General features: G+C 35.1%; 2 protein-coding genes across 2 annotated transcripts; one reads left to right on the top strand and one right to left on the bottom strand.

Annotated features, from left to right (window-relative positions):
• Positions 1-926: 926 nt before the first annotated feature.
• Positions 927-3029, top strand: LOC146946665 (uncharacterized). Its single transcript, XM_085748916.1, has one exon. The coding sequence runs from the start codon at positions 935-937 to the stop codon at positions 2555-2557; it is 1623 nt and encodes a 540-aa protein (XP_085605042.1). The 5' UTR covers positions 927-934; the 3' UTR covers positions 2558-3029.
• An 8572-nt stretch (positions 3030-11601) lies between these two features.
• On the bottom strand, positions 11602-16009 carry LOC146946664 (putative flavin-containing monooxygenase 1). The gene is made up of 5 exons (XM_085744612.1): positions 15492-16009; positions 13550-13787; positions 13271-13446; positions 12806-13155; positions 11602-12229 (listed from the first exon to the last, which is right to left on the bottom strand). Exons 1-5 carry the CDS (start codon positions 15927-15929, stop codon positions 11878-11880), a joined length of 1554 nt encoding a protein of 517 aa, XP_085600738.1. The 5' UTR covers positions 15930-16009; the 3' UTR covers positions 11602-11877.
• Positions 16010-18641: the final 2632 nt, after the last annotated feature.

Raw genomic sequence — 18641 nt, 5'->3', positions numbered from 1 at the left:
GACGCCCCCACCATCAATTGTGGCTGCACAATTTCATTCTAAATCAATTTGTAACCATTTTTGCAATTATTCAGCACTAGGCATTAATGTTAGACTAATGGCTGAATTCTTAGAGTTTTCATGAGTTATTTTCTTTAATATTCCTTGTATTACAGCATGTGACTTCTTTCATATATATAAGGGGCGAAAATTATGAATAAAGACAAGACTATTTTGAGTGAAAAACTACACTATGTGTGTTTTTGAGCAATTGCTCTTTGGTTCTGGATTGGACCAATTTTGATCATATCAAGAATCCTTTCTTGTGGTGATCCTCAATCCCGTAGACTTATCACTTTCTTGGATTAGAGAGTGTGGCGTCCCTTTCTTTCTATTCCATTTCTCCATTTTATCCACAAAATCTGTTTGAGTCAAAATTCTGCCATTTGCATATTTTAACCCAAATAACCACTTTCCATTCTGTTTAATGCATTTTTGAATCACATTATCAAGCAATTTCGTGAGTTTGGGGGAAAAATGACCATTTTTGGAATATTGGACTCATCAAGTGGTATCAGAGCAAGGTTCTAAAAAGGGCCAAACTTTGGTAAAGTGTCTTTCATCTTGTTCCTTATTTTTTTCTTTTTCTGTCCAATATTGATATTCATACAAAAAAAACGAAAAACAATATATTAGAAAAAAATTGCTCCTTTTTGTGTTTCCGCCACAGTCTAATTTTTTTTCTTTATTTCTTTCGTTTCTAGTCAACCTTTATCCTTTGTTTCTTGTTTTAGTGTCTTTCTTTGTGTTAAGTCTTTGGGATTGTTGATTGTTTTTGGTTTCTTTAAAGAACTGAAAGAGCAATTTGAGTGGTAAGGATCATTTGAAACACTTGTTAATAATTTCACAAAATTTCACAATCATGTCTGATCCACCTTCACCTAGAACAGCAGCTATGACGATTCAAATGAGAGCAATGCGTGAGCATTTTGAGAGGCTGTTAAGAGAACAAGCTGAACAATTCCAACAAAGAGTTGATGAGTTAGAAAGAAGGTCTCAAAATTCTAATGATGGTAGTGGTGATGAGGATGAGAGGAGGCCTAGAAGGAGACCAAGGGAAAATCATTTAAGAGGCATAAAAATCAAAGTCCCATCTTTTGTTGGAAAGAGTGACCCAGAGGCATACCTAGAATGGGAGACTAAAATTGAACAAATTTTTAATTGCCATAATTACTCTAATGTTGAAAAAGTGCAGGTTGCTTCCATTGAGTTCAAGGAGTATGCTTTAGTATGGTGGGATCAATTGATCAAAGAAAGAAGAAGGTATGGAGAACAACCGATTGATTCTTGGGATGAGATGAAGAGAATCATGAGGATAAGGTTTGTACCTTCCTATTACCATAGAGACTTGCACAACAAATTGCAAAGACTTACTCAAGGTTCGAAAAGTGTTGAAGAATATTTCAAGGAGATGGAGATTGCGAAAATTAGAGCTAATGTGGAAGAAGACAATGAAGCAACCATGGCTAGATTTCTTCATGGTCTAAATCATGACATTAGTGACATTGTTGAACTTCATCACTATGTTGAAATGGATGACTTGGTACATCAAGCTGTCAAAGTGGAACAACAACTCAAAAGAAAAGGCCAAGTAAGAAGAAACAGTTCTTCTTCTAACTCTTCAAGTTGGAAGGATAAAATAGAGAAGGAGGGATCCTCGTCATCAATTCCAAAGGAGTCCATGGCTGATCCTAAAGGTATACAAACAAACCCTTCTCAAAGTACTTCTACTAACAAAAGTGTTAAGTGTTTCAAATGTCAAGGTCAAGGTCACATAGCTTCTCAATGTCCAACAAAGAGAACTATGATGATTGAGGAGAATGAATACGTTGAGGTAGAGAATCATGATGGGTATGTTGAAGAGGAGGCTGAAGAAATACCAAGTGGAGACTTTTTCATGATTGGGAGGTTTTTGGGAAATCAAGCTAAGGAGGAGGAATCAAATCAAAGGGAAACTCTTTTCCACACAAGATGCCTTGTTCAAGGGAAGGCATGCTCTTTAATTATTGATGGAGGTAGTTGTACTAATGTTGCTAGTACACGCTTGGTGTCTAAATTGGAATTAGAAACAAAACCTCACCCAAGGCCTTACAAACTTCAATGGCTTAATGAAAATGCAGAAATGATTTGTGATAAACAAGTAGAGGTCTGTTTTAAAATTGGTAAGTATGAAGATGCTGTTTTGTGTGATGTAGTACCAAAGGAGGCTAGTCATTTGTTGTTAGGGAGACCTTGGCAGTTTGATAGAAGTGTTCTTCACGATGGCCGAACCAACAAGTACTCTTTTATGCATTCTGGTCAAAAGATTATTCTTGCACCATTGAGTCCTAGTGAGGTTAGAGATGATCAAAAGAAAATGAAAGAAAAATATGAGCAAGAAAAAAGAGAAAAAGAAAAAGAAAAATCAAAAGAAAAGAAAGAGAGTTTGCTTGAAAAAAAAAGGAGAGTCTCAAGAAATAGTCATGAACAAACAGCCCCTATATTTACTACTTTGCAAAAAGGTGGCTTTGTTGACTAACACTCAAAATTTTCCAAGTTGTACTAAATTTCTCTTGCAGGAATGTGAAGATGTATTCCCAAAGAAGGTACCACAAAAATTTGAAAGAATTGTGTTTGAACCTGGAGGTTGTATAGCTTCCAAATTCGAGGACGAATTCTTTCAAAGAAGGGGAGTATGATGAGGGCCACAATGGAATGGAGAGAGGGCTTGCTTGCTGCCCATTTTGATGTTTTTTATTTTTATGTTGTAATAAAAGTGTAAGGGACCAATTCTGGCAAAAAACACTAAGTTTGAATTTCTAGTGTGTTTTATCCATTTTAAAGCTTTCAAAAGCTTTAAATGGCGTGCTTGCTTTATTTTAAAAAGAAAATAATATGCTGAATCAAGTATAGTGAAAAGAACTCAAGAACATTAATGGGAGGGAGAAAAATAGCACATGACATCAAGGGAAAGAAGGAAGTGGTGCTGCCACACTTTAAAGCACAATAAATTGTTTTCTTTCAGCCCATTCATTGAAGAAATCAATTGGAGACGTTATTAGCATCATGGGAGACGCCCCCACCATCAATTGTGGTTGCACAATTTCATTCTAAATCAATTTGTAACCATTTTCGCAATTATTCAGCACTAGGCATTAATGTTAGACTAATGGCTGAATTCTTAGAGTTTTCATGAGTTATTTTCTTTAATATTCCTTGTATTACAGCATGTGACCTCTTTCATATATATAAGGGGCGAAAATTATGAATAAAGACAAGACTATTTTGAGTGAAAAACTACACTATGTGTGTTTTTGAGCAATTGCTCTTTGGTTCTGGATTGGACCAATTTTGATCATATCAAGAATCCTTTCTTGTGGTGATCCTCAATCCCATAGACTTATCACTTTCTTGGATTAGAGAGTGTGGCGTCCCTTTCTTTCTATTCCATTTCTCCATTTTATCCACAAAATATGTTTGGGTCAAAATTCTGCCATTTGCATATTTTAACCCAAATAACCACTTTCCATTCTGTTTAATGCATTTTTGAATCACATTATCAAGCAATTTCGTGAGTTTGGGGGAAAAATGACCATTTTTGGAATATTGGACTCATCACACACCATGCCCTGTCCAAATCCGTCCCTGTGACCAGGATTATTTATCATAAACAAGGCGTTCCTACTAATACGGAGGCTCGATTTTGTAGGTGAAAAGAGACCCGTAATAAAATAAAATGCATTTTTTTTAAAGAACAATGTTCTATTTAAATTTTTTAAAAGATAAATACAAAGTGCCGTATATAAGCGGTACACCCAAAGGTGAAAATTACTATCGTATATATGAGGAACCTCAAACCACCCTTCCAAAAACACACCCATCTAACACTTAGCAGTACTATTGGACTATAATATTTTTTTTTTGAGACTCATGCCTTGTGGAGGCCCGGCCCTGAACATAAAAATACTTTGTAATTTGTCGTCTCATACTAACATTATGTCAAAATTGTTTTTTTTAATGCATCTCTAACATTCCAGCTTCTTGTTGTTTACACTGTTTTTTGGTAAACAATCGCTGGTTTAAAAATATTTACTTGCAAGGTCAACCAGTAAATCTTAAGGACATATTTGTGCTTTTATTGTTTCCAAGAAAGTTATTATTGTTCTTTAAAGAACTTAAATGAACAAAAGTAAATAAAGCAATCAAATTCACCCCAGTTGAACTCAATCGAAAGTTGTTAAATGAAAGTTAAATTAATTGCTCAAAAGAAACAAGTAAAATGTAAAGACATTTAAGAAAACAATATTAAATTGCATTGATTGAATGTAAATTGGTACACAGATTCATACATTGCAACTTGTGACTTTTTTCTCGCTTCCATACGGATAATTTGAGTATAAGTTTTTTGTATGATTGAATTGTGACCCCTTTTCCATGGGAAAAACTACTATTTATACAAATAGAAATAACTACCTAAATTCGAATTCAAACCTATAACTGCAATAAACCAACAAGTCCTATCAATTCGATTTGAAATTCAAATGCGCCTTGGAAATGTCTGCTACTTGTCCTTATTCGAAAAAACTGCCCTGCGATTGCCTTTTGTCCGTCGAACTGAAACACATGTTTCCAGCAAGTCCAACTTCGATAAAGATCCAGGAGCAATCTTTTATTTCTTCGATCACAAGGTCAACTTACTTTGACTGCATTTAATGATAGCCTCTAAAAAATATAGGCTAACAAATTGCCCCCCCCCCCCCAGAAACGTCATTTTCGACTCATCTTCTTGATAGGGAGAAAAAGATGTTTTTGACCCCAACAAATATAACTTGATCCGGTCGAGATTGAAGTCTATGACGTCATTATCCTATAGAGAAAATCTCAAAAAGGGTTTGGTGTCCCCACTATGATTAGTGGGCCACGTTTTCAGTCATTGGGAACTACCACTTTTGTTGAAAAACTGTCAACGTAGGATGTTGACACATGTCCAAATCAAAAGGTTATAAAAAAGTTTTTTACCTTTACCTTCCAACTCTTCCCTTTCTAAAGCCTTTCACTGTTCCATCTTCTTCTCCATAAAAAAAATCTTTACTGAAACTTTCAAAAAATCTCAAAGTTTTCCAGAAAATCACATCATTTTGTTCGTCGTTTTTACCTGTCGTACATTTTTAACATGACGAATGCAGAAGGATCATCTTCAAAGACTTCTACCTGCGATGAACCCATCAATTTCACCAAAGAACTTCCTGGTTGTGCTCCTCAGTTCATAGAGGAACTAGATATTAAGGAGGCCGAAGAGAAAATCTGGAAATCCCAGGTAATTATCTCTTGCCCTAAATCACCACATGCATTTTTAGGGCCTCTTCCGGTAGACAAAGAAAACCTAGAAAGTTTTAGAGCCATTTTTCCCTGTTTTGAAAAACAATCGCCTTTGATCTTTACCAAAGGTTCGTACGACCTGAGTTTCTTAAAGTCTAAGTTCAGAACAGAGCCAAAAATTGATAACAATGAACCATACATTTGCTGGTTAGACAAGATAGAAAAGAAGGAAAGTCAGTTTTGGAAAGAGATAGGAATCTTTGACCTTATCCAGCTGTCTAGGCAAGGACCCAAATACCACAACGAAATGATAATTGCTGCTTTGCACTTCTGGAATCCCTCGACTAGCAGCCTTCATTTAAAATATGGTATGCTCACACCTACTTTGCTAGACGTCGCCGATCTTACTGGCCTTAAACCCACCGGTCAAACTTTTGATCCTGATAATCACTTTTCAGAACTTTCATTTGACTTTGCCAGACCTGCGTATGGCAATTTTATCATAGACCACCATGATACTTCAACCGCTGAAGTTTCTGACATAGAGCACATCGCCTTCCTAACTTATTGGTTATCTATGTTCATTTTCTGTTCAAGGTCCATTCAAATTCCTAAAAAATTCACAACCCTAGCCATTCAATTACTTGAAGGGAGGGACATTTGCCTAGGAAAACTCATTTTAGGATCTTTGTATGAAAATTTGAATCAAGCAGTGGCTAGTGTCAAAGAATACCCATCCAGAGGCAGTCTTATTATACCTAGTCCTATTTGGTTGTTTCAAGTGTGGCTTTTGGCCACTTTTTGGACGAAACTGGCAATAAGCCTCCCTACTCATCTTTCGAAAGCATATGAAAACAGATCCATCGAAGGAATAGGCTTGGTTATGCTTCAGTATGGAAACAGGAGCTCCCAAGATTTGTTCTCCATTGCTTATAATGCTCTTTTAGGGTGTGATGTTTTCACCCCCTGCCATGGCCCCATTCGCCATCAGATCTCGAGGGCCAACTTGGTTTACAAAGGAATTTCCAGCAACCTCTATCGAAGATGAGGCAGAAACCAATGCCATATGGGAAGCCTATTTGACCCCCACATTTTTGTCCAGCAGGATCACAACTGGTAGTCCTTACAGGGTGTATGGCTACCAGCCAAATCATGTTGCCAGACAATTTGGTTTGGTTCAACCAAAGCCTACCTCCTTGTATAAAAGTGTAGATGACTTGAGGAAGCCATTGATAGAACATGTATGGAGATCAACTTTACGCAAAGCTGAGAAACAAACTATTGTTTTCAAGCGCACTTCATTTGTTTTATCTTATGCATGCACTGAGGCATTCTTTCGATGGTGGTGAGATTATTATAAACGCCAAACCAATCTAGTGAATCCTGACACTTTGCTTCCTCAACTGATTCTTGCTTTTAACATTGTGTAAAACAAAACAAAGAAGAGCAAAGGTACACATATTCGAGAAATTCAGGCTTTTCAAAAATACTTTCAAACTGCATATGACCCTTTGCATTTAAAAAGGACAGTTAACTATGCTGCCTAAACTTTAAGAGATAAAATTTATGACAAACTTCCTGCGATGAAGTTTCCACCTTTTAATCCCAGTAAATATCATTTTGCATTACATTTTAAAATGAAATTCCCACCACTGCCAACTAGTGAATTGGCGCTACCTTGTGATTCTTTACTGGGAATGAAACGAAAATTAGTAAAGAAAGATGAGGATAAAGTGTCTGCGTCCAAATGCAATCTACCACATTTAGAGGTCATCTTCATTTAAACCTACCTCACATTCGAATCACTTCTCCGATAGGAGTAGGTAAGAAATTTTTCAACTTTTAGAACAAACAAACAATTTAGAGAGACAAAGAAATTGCTACTTATCTTTCTATCCATTTGCTCACAGCTGTTTCTCTAGAGTTAGGAGATGGCGACAAAGGCGATGATGAAAACGCACCAAAACCCTCAAAGTCCAAGTCAGAGAAATCATCAAAAAAGAAGAAATCTTCCAAATCAGAGAAAAAGAAAGTTGATCCTTCTCCCGAACCATCTCCCAAGGAAACTGAGAATCCCGCATCTGAAGACCATGTAAGTCCTTTTGCCTCGATCACTCTTTAAATACTACATTGTATGATAGTGTCTCCAACGTAGAATTTTTTGAGGTTCTTTTCAGCCTGATTCTCTTCCTGAGGCTATCGATGTTACCACAACCTCTGAAGTACCCAAGACCAAAGAGGGTCGAAGATAGAGGAAACACAAGGTCCAGGAAGTTACTGTCGAGACAACGCATACAGAAGGGTCTCCGGCCAAATCAAGCTCCAAGAGGAGCAAACACGGTCACAAGGACTCCAATCCCAGCAGTGCTCATTCCTGTGTAGGTGATAATGTATCAAAGGTAATTTATTAAACTAATGCCACATTCAATAAATTTTGTTTCATGTTATTTTGACAATCTCTCACAATAATTGATCTATCCCTTTCAAGGTATCGAGCATAGCATTGCTGATACATCTCAACAAGGTCAGCTTGATATAGTAACTGCCACTCCTATTGTTGAAGAAGAAGAGGGCGTCGAGACCAGCACTCCTCTTGACGTCGAAATGACTTCTCCTCATCAACCACTAGAAGCACATGATGAAGGTTTAGACCTGGAGAAACTGACTGAGGATGAAGGGCCATTCCTTGTGAAATAGGTCTCTGATCAACGTGACCACCCATCGAAAAAGATCACGTCAATGGCAAGCCTTCATTTAACAGATACAATCATCAGTCAAGAAGAGCTGGATCGTCTTGAAAAGGTTAACCCTTTGGACGCTTTCGATTTCTTGATGAAGAACGACGTTCTCTTCTCGAAAAGTGGTGGGAAGTCCTCGAATGTCTCCACTGATGATCCATCAGAAACTTCGAAAGAAAACCTCTTAACGGAGTTTCGAAACAAAGTTTTGAGAGCCAACCTGTCGGAGGCCATTGAGCAGGATGATATTGTCATCGATGAGGTAAAAGAACTACTTCGCAAGTTGGGCGAACTTCCTTCAGGATCAAAATTTCGAGACTTTTTCCAAGTGTTGGAGCCTCTCCTCGATGGTATTAGCCAAAGCTTTCAACAAAAGAAAACTAGTCAGGCCCAACTTGAAGAACAGACGCAGCGTTGCAACCAACTTCTGGCTGATGTTTCTGCTTTTCACGTAAAGTTTGATGCCTTTCGACAAGAAGCCCCGGCCACTCACCAAAATCATCCCAGGTTGCCATTAAACTCTTCTTGAATTTGCTTGGTTTGAAAGATGACTTCTTTGACTTGTCCTTTGACTTATCATTCTCGAGGTCAGGGCAATTGGCAATGAAATGTCCAGGTTTCTTACAGTTGAAGCAACCCTTTTGATCTTCTCTCTTTGAGCTTCTGATATTACTCCTTCTGGTCAGAAACTTCCTATTCTTCTTGGCCAGATACTGAAGTCTGTTGGAGAGCATAGCCATTTCAGCAGCATCTTCTTCTTCTTCAGAGTCTGAACCAGATGGTTCTTCTTCTTCAGATTCAACTACTTTGAGAGCTTTTAATGACTTGCCTTTGGATGAAAGAGTTATTGATTTACTCTTCTTAGTAGACTCATGTTCATTAAGACTTAACTCATGAACTTTGAGAGAACTAACAAGATCTTCGACACTTAAAGTGTTTAAATCTTTAGCTTCCTCAATGGCAGTCACCTTTGGTCTCCATCTAGCAGGCAAACTTCTGAGTATCTTGCTCACATGATCAGAAGCAACATAACTCTTCTTCAGTATTTGTAGTCCAGAGACTAGAGTTTGAAACCTTGAGTACATCTCCTCAATAGTTTCATCATCCTTCATCTTGAACAACTCATACTGATGAACCAGCATAAGAGCTTTTGCTTCTCTAACTTTCTTGCTGCCTTCATAGTTTGCACAAAGAGAAGCAAACATTGCTTTAGCAGTTGACTTGTCATTCATCTTCATGTACTCTGCTTTAGGAATAGCAGTGACAAGTGCTCCTCTGATAATGTGATGCTTCTTGTAGAGTTTCTTCTGAGCAGGAGTATGTTTCTTTCTATCAACAGCAGCTCCTTCTTCATCAAGAACCAAGTCACCAACATCTTCTTCAAGTATGTCCCATAGTTCTTCATCTAAACTCATGACATAGCTGTAGAAGTTGGTTTTCCACCAAGAAAATTCTTCAGCGTCTCCATTGAACTTAGGACTCTTTCCTACGCTGGATTTCTTGTTGTCACTATAATCATATGCAACAATAGTATGATCAGGTCCAGATCCAGAAGTAGAAGTACTACTAGACATGTTTTTCTCAGATCTTTTTCTGTTACACTGTTAAGTGTTGAGTTAACAGACCAAGGCTCTAGATACCAATTGAAGGTGAGAAAAACACAAGAAGGGGGGTTGAATTGTGTTTTGAAAAATTCTTCGTTTCTCTTAAACTGAACACACTGGTCAGAAGCTAAGTGAGACAGCTTCTGAAGTGATAATCAGAATCTGAATGCAGCGGATAAAAACAGATAGAGAGAAAGAAGAAGAAAGACACAAAGCAATTATACAGGTTCCTTCCACAAACCGAAAGTAGTCTTGTCCCCCTTGCACTTCCAAGGAGAGTTCACTAAAATGTAATATCTGATTACAATTACTCAAGCACACAGCAAGAGACTTCCTTTGCTCAAGCACACTTTGCAAGAGTCTTCCTATGCTCAAGAACACAATCAAGGGACTTCTATGCTCAAGCACAACTGCAAGAGACTTCTAAACAAACAAGATTACAAAGAAAAATGTTTGAAGTTGAACACTTGATATACAATCAAAGGTGCTCACAATACAAATCAGATAAGACTCTAAGACTTAAGAATTTCTAGAATAAGACTTTGAGAAACATAAATTCTAAGTGAATGCAGAACAATTTCAGCAGATGTTTGGCACTTGTAAAAATATTGAGAGTCTTTCGTTCAACATTACCAAATCTCTAAGTCTTCACTCCTTTATATAGAGGTGTGAAAGAGACGTTGTGAAATTGCCAGCACATCAAAAGAGTCGTTGTTGAAGCTTGATCTTTGACCAATGATCTTTTGCCTGATTTGGTTGTTGTCCTATGAAGAACCAATTTGAAATCCATTCCAATTGTGAAGGAACATCTTTGCAGGCGTAGCTGTATTCTGGAGTTGTTTTCTTGTCTTGTAGTGTGGACACTGCAGAGTAGTGGGGATAGTGGTTGTACACTTCGTACAGTTTGTACTTTGTCAACTCTCTTTGAAGATAAGCATCCAATGCCTTCAAATCTTCACCAAAATGATCGTTGCGTTGCATTCCCAGTCTTCTGCATTGTTTTCGATTCCAATAGACAACTTTTGAAATGTTAATTCTTGAATCTTCAGCTTATGGTGATTTTCAACTTCTGATGAGCTTCAGCTTCTGATGAAGTCGCTTCTGATGAACTTGAACTTCTGATGACGTCATCATTCTTCAGGAGCACTTTTACTTCAGGAGCACTTTTAGTCTTCAGGAGCACTTTTCTTCAGACGCTTTAAGCTTCCTTTTCTTGATTCCTTAGCTCTCATCTGTTCTTCAGAACCTTTATATGATGTAAATTTTTAACTATGGTCATGTACACTTGAACAAATATTAGCTAGTCCAATTGACAATTTTTAATACCTTGTTATCATCAAAACTCTCTAAGGTTTATTGTTAAACACATTTTGTTCCAACAAAACTTACCCAATGTCGATGAAGAAGATCAAAATATTAAAGAAAAGAAAACATGGGGAAGATTAAAAGATTTCTAACACTTAAAAAGTTCAAGAATTTAAATGGCAGATACAACAACATAGTCGCAGAAAAAACATAACAAGTTGACATGAGGAGGCAAGTGGTGGCAAAAACTGGCGAAGGCCACCATGTCGACGCCATGGATGTGGTTGTTAAACCTCAGGCAGTGAAGAGTCGGCAGATGAAGAAATTACTCTTTTTGTTTCTGAAATAAATATTTTTTTAATTGACATGTGTGAAAAATGAATGTGAGCCATTGATATATTGATTTGCCACGTGTCTTGTTTTTATGAAAGGAAATTGAGATGACCATTTCCTTACCGAATGGAGAGGATCTGCACCCATGAAAAACGGCCGTTTGTTATTTTCTTTCTTTTTTTCAGTCTTTTATTTTTGGCATAGCTTAGGATTTGATCTCAAACAAACAACAATCCATATGTTATAACATAAACAAAAGGAGTGCCATAGACGAGTCAATAAACTAAGAAGGGTAAAACAAAGTTTGCTATAAATGAAAAGGACAATAAGTCGTAAACATTTCTTTCAAAAAAAAAAAAAAAAAAGTCGTAAACATTTGAAAAATAATGACAAATAAACCAAAGGATAAAGCTATATATTGCGAAAAAGTGACACTTGACTTCTCCACTAGTGTTGTGCTTTCTCTAGCAACTTCCATGCACCCCTCCAATTACCATGTATTCTGCTGAAGTGAGAATTGTGAGAATAGCACACCTCTAAACAAAAAGGATCATAAAAGTTCATTTACGAACAAGACCATTATAATCAGTGGGCCCATATGGTTCAAATAGCTCCGCAAAAAGACCCTTCTTTCTCCTCGGATTACATTTCATGTCTCTGCACAATTGATCATTATACCATATGCCACAAGTAACAATGCATGATCTCCAATAAAATTTTCTGGAATATTGCTTCATGTTGTCTTCCCATAATTTAACATCCTTTTCCATCTCTTTTATACTAGGCAATTCAATGTTTCCATCTAGAAAATGTGCTAACCATTGGCATCTCATTTCATTAGAAACAATATTTGATATTCCCTCAGCATATCCTATCATTGCCAATTTTGGGATGCGAGGATGTATTATTTGCCTGTAGTGGTTTACCATAGATTAGTATAGAGAATTTTAAAATTTATATGTACCACTCCTAGAAAATATGTAAACCACTAAATTGGTCACTACTGTAAGTCATTTTCAAATTAGTCTCTGACTCTATTAATATTTTAAAATAGTCACTGTCTTTGCAAAAGTTTGTCTTTGCAAAAGTTTCTCAATTAAATGTCTCATCCTGTATTTCAAATTAGTCTCTGACTCTATTAATATTTTAAAATAGTCACTGTCTTTGCAAAAGTTTCTCAATTAAATGTCTCATCATGTAACAAAAACATAGATAAAGGAATCTATCTAATTGAAAAACTTTTAACAAAGACAAATACTATTTTGAAATATTAATAGAGTCAAGGATTAATTTAAGATTAGCTTACAAAGGCAGAGATCAAATTGGTGGTTTACTCAAGAATTTTGGCTGTTAATCTTTCAAAACAGATATATATATATATTTTTATTATTTTTGACATGATGAATTATGTTTTATATGTATTTGTAGGACCAAATCATACATAAGAAAATAGGACATTAAAAGAAAAAAGTATCAAATGTTACTGACCTATAGAGAGAAATCCTTGAACTGTCAATGTAATTTTGGAATATTGGAGATTTGAATATGCTTTTAAGTTTTTGGTCACCTTTATATCCTGTGGCAAGAATAACTACATCTGTTTCTAAGGGCTTAGCTTCTTCATTGATGATCAAACCTTCTTTGCAGAAGCTAAAGCTTTGTGATTTCTTTATCTCGATGGATCCTTCTTTTACTTTATCAAAAAAGGAATCAGGGAGAATTCCAATTTGACATGCAGATATTTCTTGAAGAAAACTATGATTAGGTACTAGTCCATACTTCTTCAGTGGCAACTTCCATTTCAGATATGTTTCAACAAGTTTAGAAATTCCCCATCTCTGAAAATTTAGAGTGCAAATATGTATAAATTATGAACACAATGTTCACTCTTACAAAAACAAATAAATTGGTTATGAAACGTATATGATAATATAATACTACAATGTATCTTACCAATGGTGATAGTAAGGTGGCCAAAAGGCCAAGAAGGAAGTGTTCTCCGGGCTTGTGAACTAAAAGTTCTGCGAAACGATTGAAATAGAAGTATCCGAGACTAATGCCCAAAATGTTGAAATCTAGGAGAAACCAGCGCGCAGTTCTATGGATAATCGTGCAAGGGTGAGTGACTCCTGTAGAAGTTAATGGATTGAAATTCAAATTAAGTGCTATCAAGAAGTGTCGTAACACAAAATAATTTGAATATTGTAAATATTTGAGCAAATATATTCTCACCATTTGCATCTGCGCATTCGGCAGCTATATCAAGAGCAGATTTTCCTGAGCCTACTACTGTAACTCTCTTATTTTTTATCAGTTCAACAGCATTTTCTTTGTCCAAGGAAGAGTAATCCATAGAATGCATAACCTTACCTGTAAAAACTTCTGGGCCTTTTCCAGGGAGGAACTCTGGAATGTTTGGAAAACCACTATATTTCCCAATGCAAAGAATAACAAACTCTGCTTTATGCACCTGTTTTTGTAAATATTCAGTCTAGTCTATAGTATTGTTGTAATGCAAAGGGAAACATTTTACACCATGATAGCATGTTAATCTTTATTAACTTGCTGCTAGATCAATTTATGTTTTAGTGACAAAGTTAAAGAGTTTACAAGGATATATTGGTTGAAAAATTAAGACTTAATTGCGTGTTTGGTCCCTTATGTTTATTTTAGATTTTTTAGATTTTAAGTTGGTCCTTTATGTCTTAAAAGTTTCAAGTTGGTCCCTTATGTTTTAAAAGTTTCAAGTTGGTACAAAACTTTACTCACATTTGAATAAGTTAGTCACTTCCGTCACTTGACCGATTAAAGATTTGGGTTGACAATGTGGGTGGTGGAATTTAACTTATTTAAAAAATCAGTTTTAAAATATTTTTTTAATTTTTCTATTTTATTAAACTCAATATCATGTTGCGGAATGGACTAACTTATTCCAACGTGAATAACGTAAGGGATCAACTTAAAATTTTTAAAACGTAAGGGACTAACTTAAAACTTTTAAAACATAACGGACCAACTTAAAACCTAAAATACATAATGGATCAAATATGCAATTAAACCAAAAATTAATATATTCGGCGGGGATACTTTACAACATCTTTAGAAGTTGAGTTTACACGCTTAATAAATTGTGATACGCTTGATTTTAAGGGTACACATAATAGATTCACATGTACGAATGTCAAGTTGATTTCAGCTCTTCAAAAGTCCGAGCAAACTAGTCTGAGCAAACTTTTGACAGCCACTCATAAAATTCAGGTTGGGTCCAATGCCAACTCATAAAATTCAGGTTGGGTCCAATGCCATAATGCACCACACCAATCGTTGGACCATAAATTAATGTGGCAGATGAGATCATTATTCGCAGAACCAAATAAGTCTATCAAGGTACTCCCTCCGGTCACTAACTCACTGTTATAAGTAAAAATTTACTTTTTAGGTTTATTCAATAAACGATGTATGTGGTCTATATATAGACCACATACTTCATTTATTAGATGAACCTAAAAAGTCAATTTTTGGTTATAATAGTGACCGAAGGGAGTAATTATTTCACTGACATTTACATTAAAAAAAATTATATTATCAACAAATCACAATGTGGCTTTTGAAGTAATTATGTTTTTTTTAATCACAAAAGTTAGTTTTTTAATTGTTAAGTTAGTGTTTTTCTTCGTAATTTCTTTATGATAAATGTTAACTCGGTTGCTCTGACATCCCTAAATATTATTTCTTGTCAAATTGCTTTAAAAAAAAATTCAGGATAATTGGGTTAACTTTTGTTGACAACAAATTTCTTCCATAAAAACACAATTTTAATATAACCTTTGTTAAAATTGTGAAATTGTTACCAGAGAAAAATCTTATTGTGGTAACTAAAAATAAAAAATTAGATAATTGCATAAATTAATCTTTCAGATCTCTAGTAAAACTATATTTTGGGAAATCTCTAGTAAAACTATATTTTGGGAAAGACTAACACATTAATTTCACTTTTTTTTTTTATTCAAACCATATTTCCCTTATTTATCTCTAATGTTTCTTGTTTATAATATTTTGATAATTCTATGTTTATTTTTCCAACACATTTGTAATTATGAAACGAACCAAAAAGAAAATGAAATATGAAAGTTATGCAAACTTTGCACAAAATTACAATCTATATAAAACATACCTTTGTTGAGAAATTCTTGGTATCTTCCACTGTAATATGCCATGTTCCCTTGGAGCCAAAAGGACATCCATTACCACTCCATAATTCCCATGACTTCATATCTTCATCAGACTCTCCAACATAATCAATATCAATAACTTTGGAATTGAATCTTATGTAAGGAATAATGGAAAAATGTTGAGCATATGATTCAACATAATCTAGAACTTGCTTATTACTTGGACAATCTTCTTTTACAGAAGAATCCCAAGGAAAATCTGAAAATTGGTATGCTTGTTTTGGGTTTTGGAGTTTTGTAGATTCAATAGTATGCCTCCATAGTCCTCCAACACCATCATCAGCTTCATATACAACAGGATTAAAACCAATCTGTAGAGCATATTTGCAAGCAAGTAGGCCACTGATTCCTGCACCAACAATTGCAACTCTTTTTTCCATTTTGTAAATAATAAGACTAATTGCTGGTTATTCTTTGCTCTGATGAACTCAGATAGATGCAGGCAATTATGTTTTGAAATAAATGCGTTGAACCAATGACCAGGATTATTTATCATAAAAATACTTTGTAATTTGTCGTCTCATATTTTTTTTGGTGGTGTCCAGGATTTAAACACCAAGCCTTACATATATAATGCATTGTTCTTATCAGTTGAACTAAGCTCACGAGGACCTCATACTAACATTATGTCAAAATTGTATTTTTAATGCATCTCTAACATTCCAGCTTCTTGTATCATAAAAAAAAAAAAAAACTTTCCGGGCCTCGGTATTTTTCCAAACAAGTTACTCCCTCCTTCTCATATTTATTTTTTATGTCAATATACAACTTTGATCATTGTTATATTTTTTATTTTATTGGTATTAACCCTCTAGATTTAAGAGAAATTATATTTATACAACTACTTTATAACAATTTTTTGATATATTTCTCTCTAATACTCATATTATTTTCTTATTATTTCTCTCCCTTTTTCTTTCTCTATTTTTTCCCAATAAAAAGAGAGAAAAAAAATTGTCACAAAAATTATTTTCTTCAAAAATCGAATTTGGAGTAGTTATTTGTTAACCATAATAATAAAAAAATAATACTTAAAAATAATTTTTGAGACGAATCAACAAACTTTTTGACTGGATAGGCAAATCAAACTTATCCAATAGGTTGAGTAAAAAGTGAAATTGACAAATAGGACAAATATTCTAAAAAGAAACAATCAAATAGGACAATAAACAAAATAATAGAGGATGGCTAGTGAATCTCATGCATAAATGATGAACAGTCAAGCTTATCCACTTGGAAATTTATTTACGCCACTATTTTTTATATTTTGTAGGGATGACTATTTTTTATTGTTTGCTCGTGAATTATTTAAGGGAGAATGAATAGTATTACGTACAAATGTGAAAGTTAGTTACAATTTGATTACCTCAAACATAGAACAACCATCAACTAATGGTAACTACCCTATATCTCCGATATTCATTAAGAAAACAATAGTATGATCAGCATAGGACTTTAAAATCCAATTTGTATAGTAGAATTTCAAGCAGTAGCCAACCTTTTTTTTTTGGAGAGGAAGCAATAGCAAACTTGACAACCAAATAATAATGAAACATGTGACTGTCTTTTGATTAAAGAATTACGTGAATCTTTTAAATTTGACAATTTCTCAGATAGATAATTTATTTTGAATCATAAATCATAATTATTGTTGTTGTCCAAAGTCTCCTCTGCCAAACGTAAGTTATCATGCACCAATCGTTAAAAGTTTGTTTGATGGTTAGAATAAGGAGATATGATATGCTATATTTATTATATCTTCTTTCAATCTCATATTTGATGCAAAATGTTAGGGATATCAGCGCAATGCGGAAGCACAGGATCGATGCAATTGGAAATTAAAGAGAAGTAAGTAAAATAATAAGAGAAATAACACACAAGATTTACGTGGAAAACTCCTCAATATGAGAAGTAAAAAACCACGGGCGATCACGAGCAAAGTTCCACTATGTAAAAGAAAAGAGTACAACAAGTCATCTTATAGTGATGAGGACAAAGGACAATATTTTCTCTCAATATCTCCTAAAATACTCTCTAAAATGGAACAAGAATTCTCACCAAAAAGGACACTCAAGTGTATGTTACAAAGTGTGTTAATTGTTATGTGATATCTCTATGTATCAAGCCTTTTGTGTTGCTTACATATATATAGGCCTTAATCTCATACTTAAGAGTGAAGGAATCAAAGTTGGACCATCCACCTAGAGTAGGAGCTTGGAAGAAAATCATGATTTCTCTTAGTCAAAAATTGTAGGCACATATTGGAAGGAAATCATGATTTCTCTTGGTCAAAGATTGTAGGCACATATTGGCTTGTAAAAGTCAAACATAATGGCTTGTAAAAATGGAGAAATAGAGCCACATAATCTAACAATCTCCACCTTGGTTCGAATTCGACAAGTGCTCATCGCCAAATAAAGCCCCAAAGGGCACTTAAGTGCTGTAGAGACCAACCAAGTTCAGACAATGCTGAAACTTGGTATTTGGAAGTGGCTTGGTAAGCATATCTGCTGGATTCTCAGAAGTGTGAATCTTTTCAACTATAATTTCACCAGCAACAACAACATCTCAGATAAAGTGGTGTTTTACATCAATGTGTTTGGTCTTGTCGTGATAACGATTATTCTTGGTCAAATGAATAGCACTCTGCTGTCACAAAACACAGTAAGAACACCCTGTGTAAGACCAAGTTCATTGACCAAACCTCGAAACCAAATAGCCTCTTTAAAACCCTCTGTTGCTGAAATATATTCTGCTTCAGTTGTAGATAATGCAGCAATAGATTGAAGTGTTGCTTTCCAGCTGATAGCACTATTATAGAGAGTAAAGATGTAACCAGAAAGAGATCTTCTTCGATCAAGATCACCACCATAGTCTGAGTCAACATAACCTATAACTTCATTGGTTGTAGCCATTTTTCTGTCAAATACCAAGCCAATATCATAAGTACCTTTTAGATACCGAAAAATCCATTTTACAGCACTCCAATGACTTTTGCCGGAATTATGCATATACCGGCTTACCACGCTAACAGCATATGCTAGATCTGGTCTAGTACATACCATGGCATATATAAGATTGCCAACTGCGTT

Source organism: Medicago sativa, chromosome 2 (assembly GCF_051527215.1).
Source record: "Medicago sativa cultivar Bolivia chromosome 2, Bolivia_mono, whole genome shotgun sequence".
NCBI lineage: Eukaryota > Viridiplantae > Streptophyta > Magnoliopsida > Fabales > Fabaceae > Medicago > Medicago sativa.
The sequence above is the reverse complement of the archived record's forward strand: the minus strand, read 5'-3'. Positions and strand labels throughout refer to the sequence as shown.

Bases quoted from the DNA above. Each gene is read 5' to 3' on its own strand.
- LOC146946665 (XM_085748916.1), top strand. From the start codon at position 935: ATGACGATTCAAATGAGAGCAATGCGTGAGCATTTTGAGAGGCTGTTA.
- LOC146946664 (XM_085744612.1), bottom strand. From the start codon at position 15,929: ATGGAAAAAAGAGTTGCAATTGTTGGTGCAGGAATCAGTGGCCTACTT. The intron at 13,788-15,491 runs GTATGTTTTATA...TTACAAAAACAG, and splicing joins CCAAGAATTTCTCAACAAAG to GTGCATAAAGCAGAGTTTGT. The intron at 12,230-12,805 runs GTCAGTAACATT...AAACCACTACAG, and splicing joins TCAAGGATTTCTCTCTATAG to GCAAATAATACATCCTCGCA.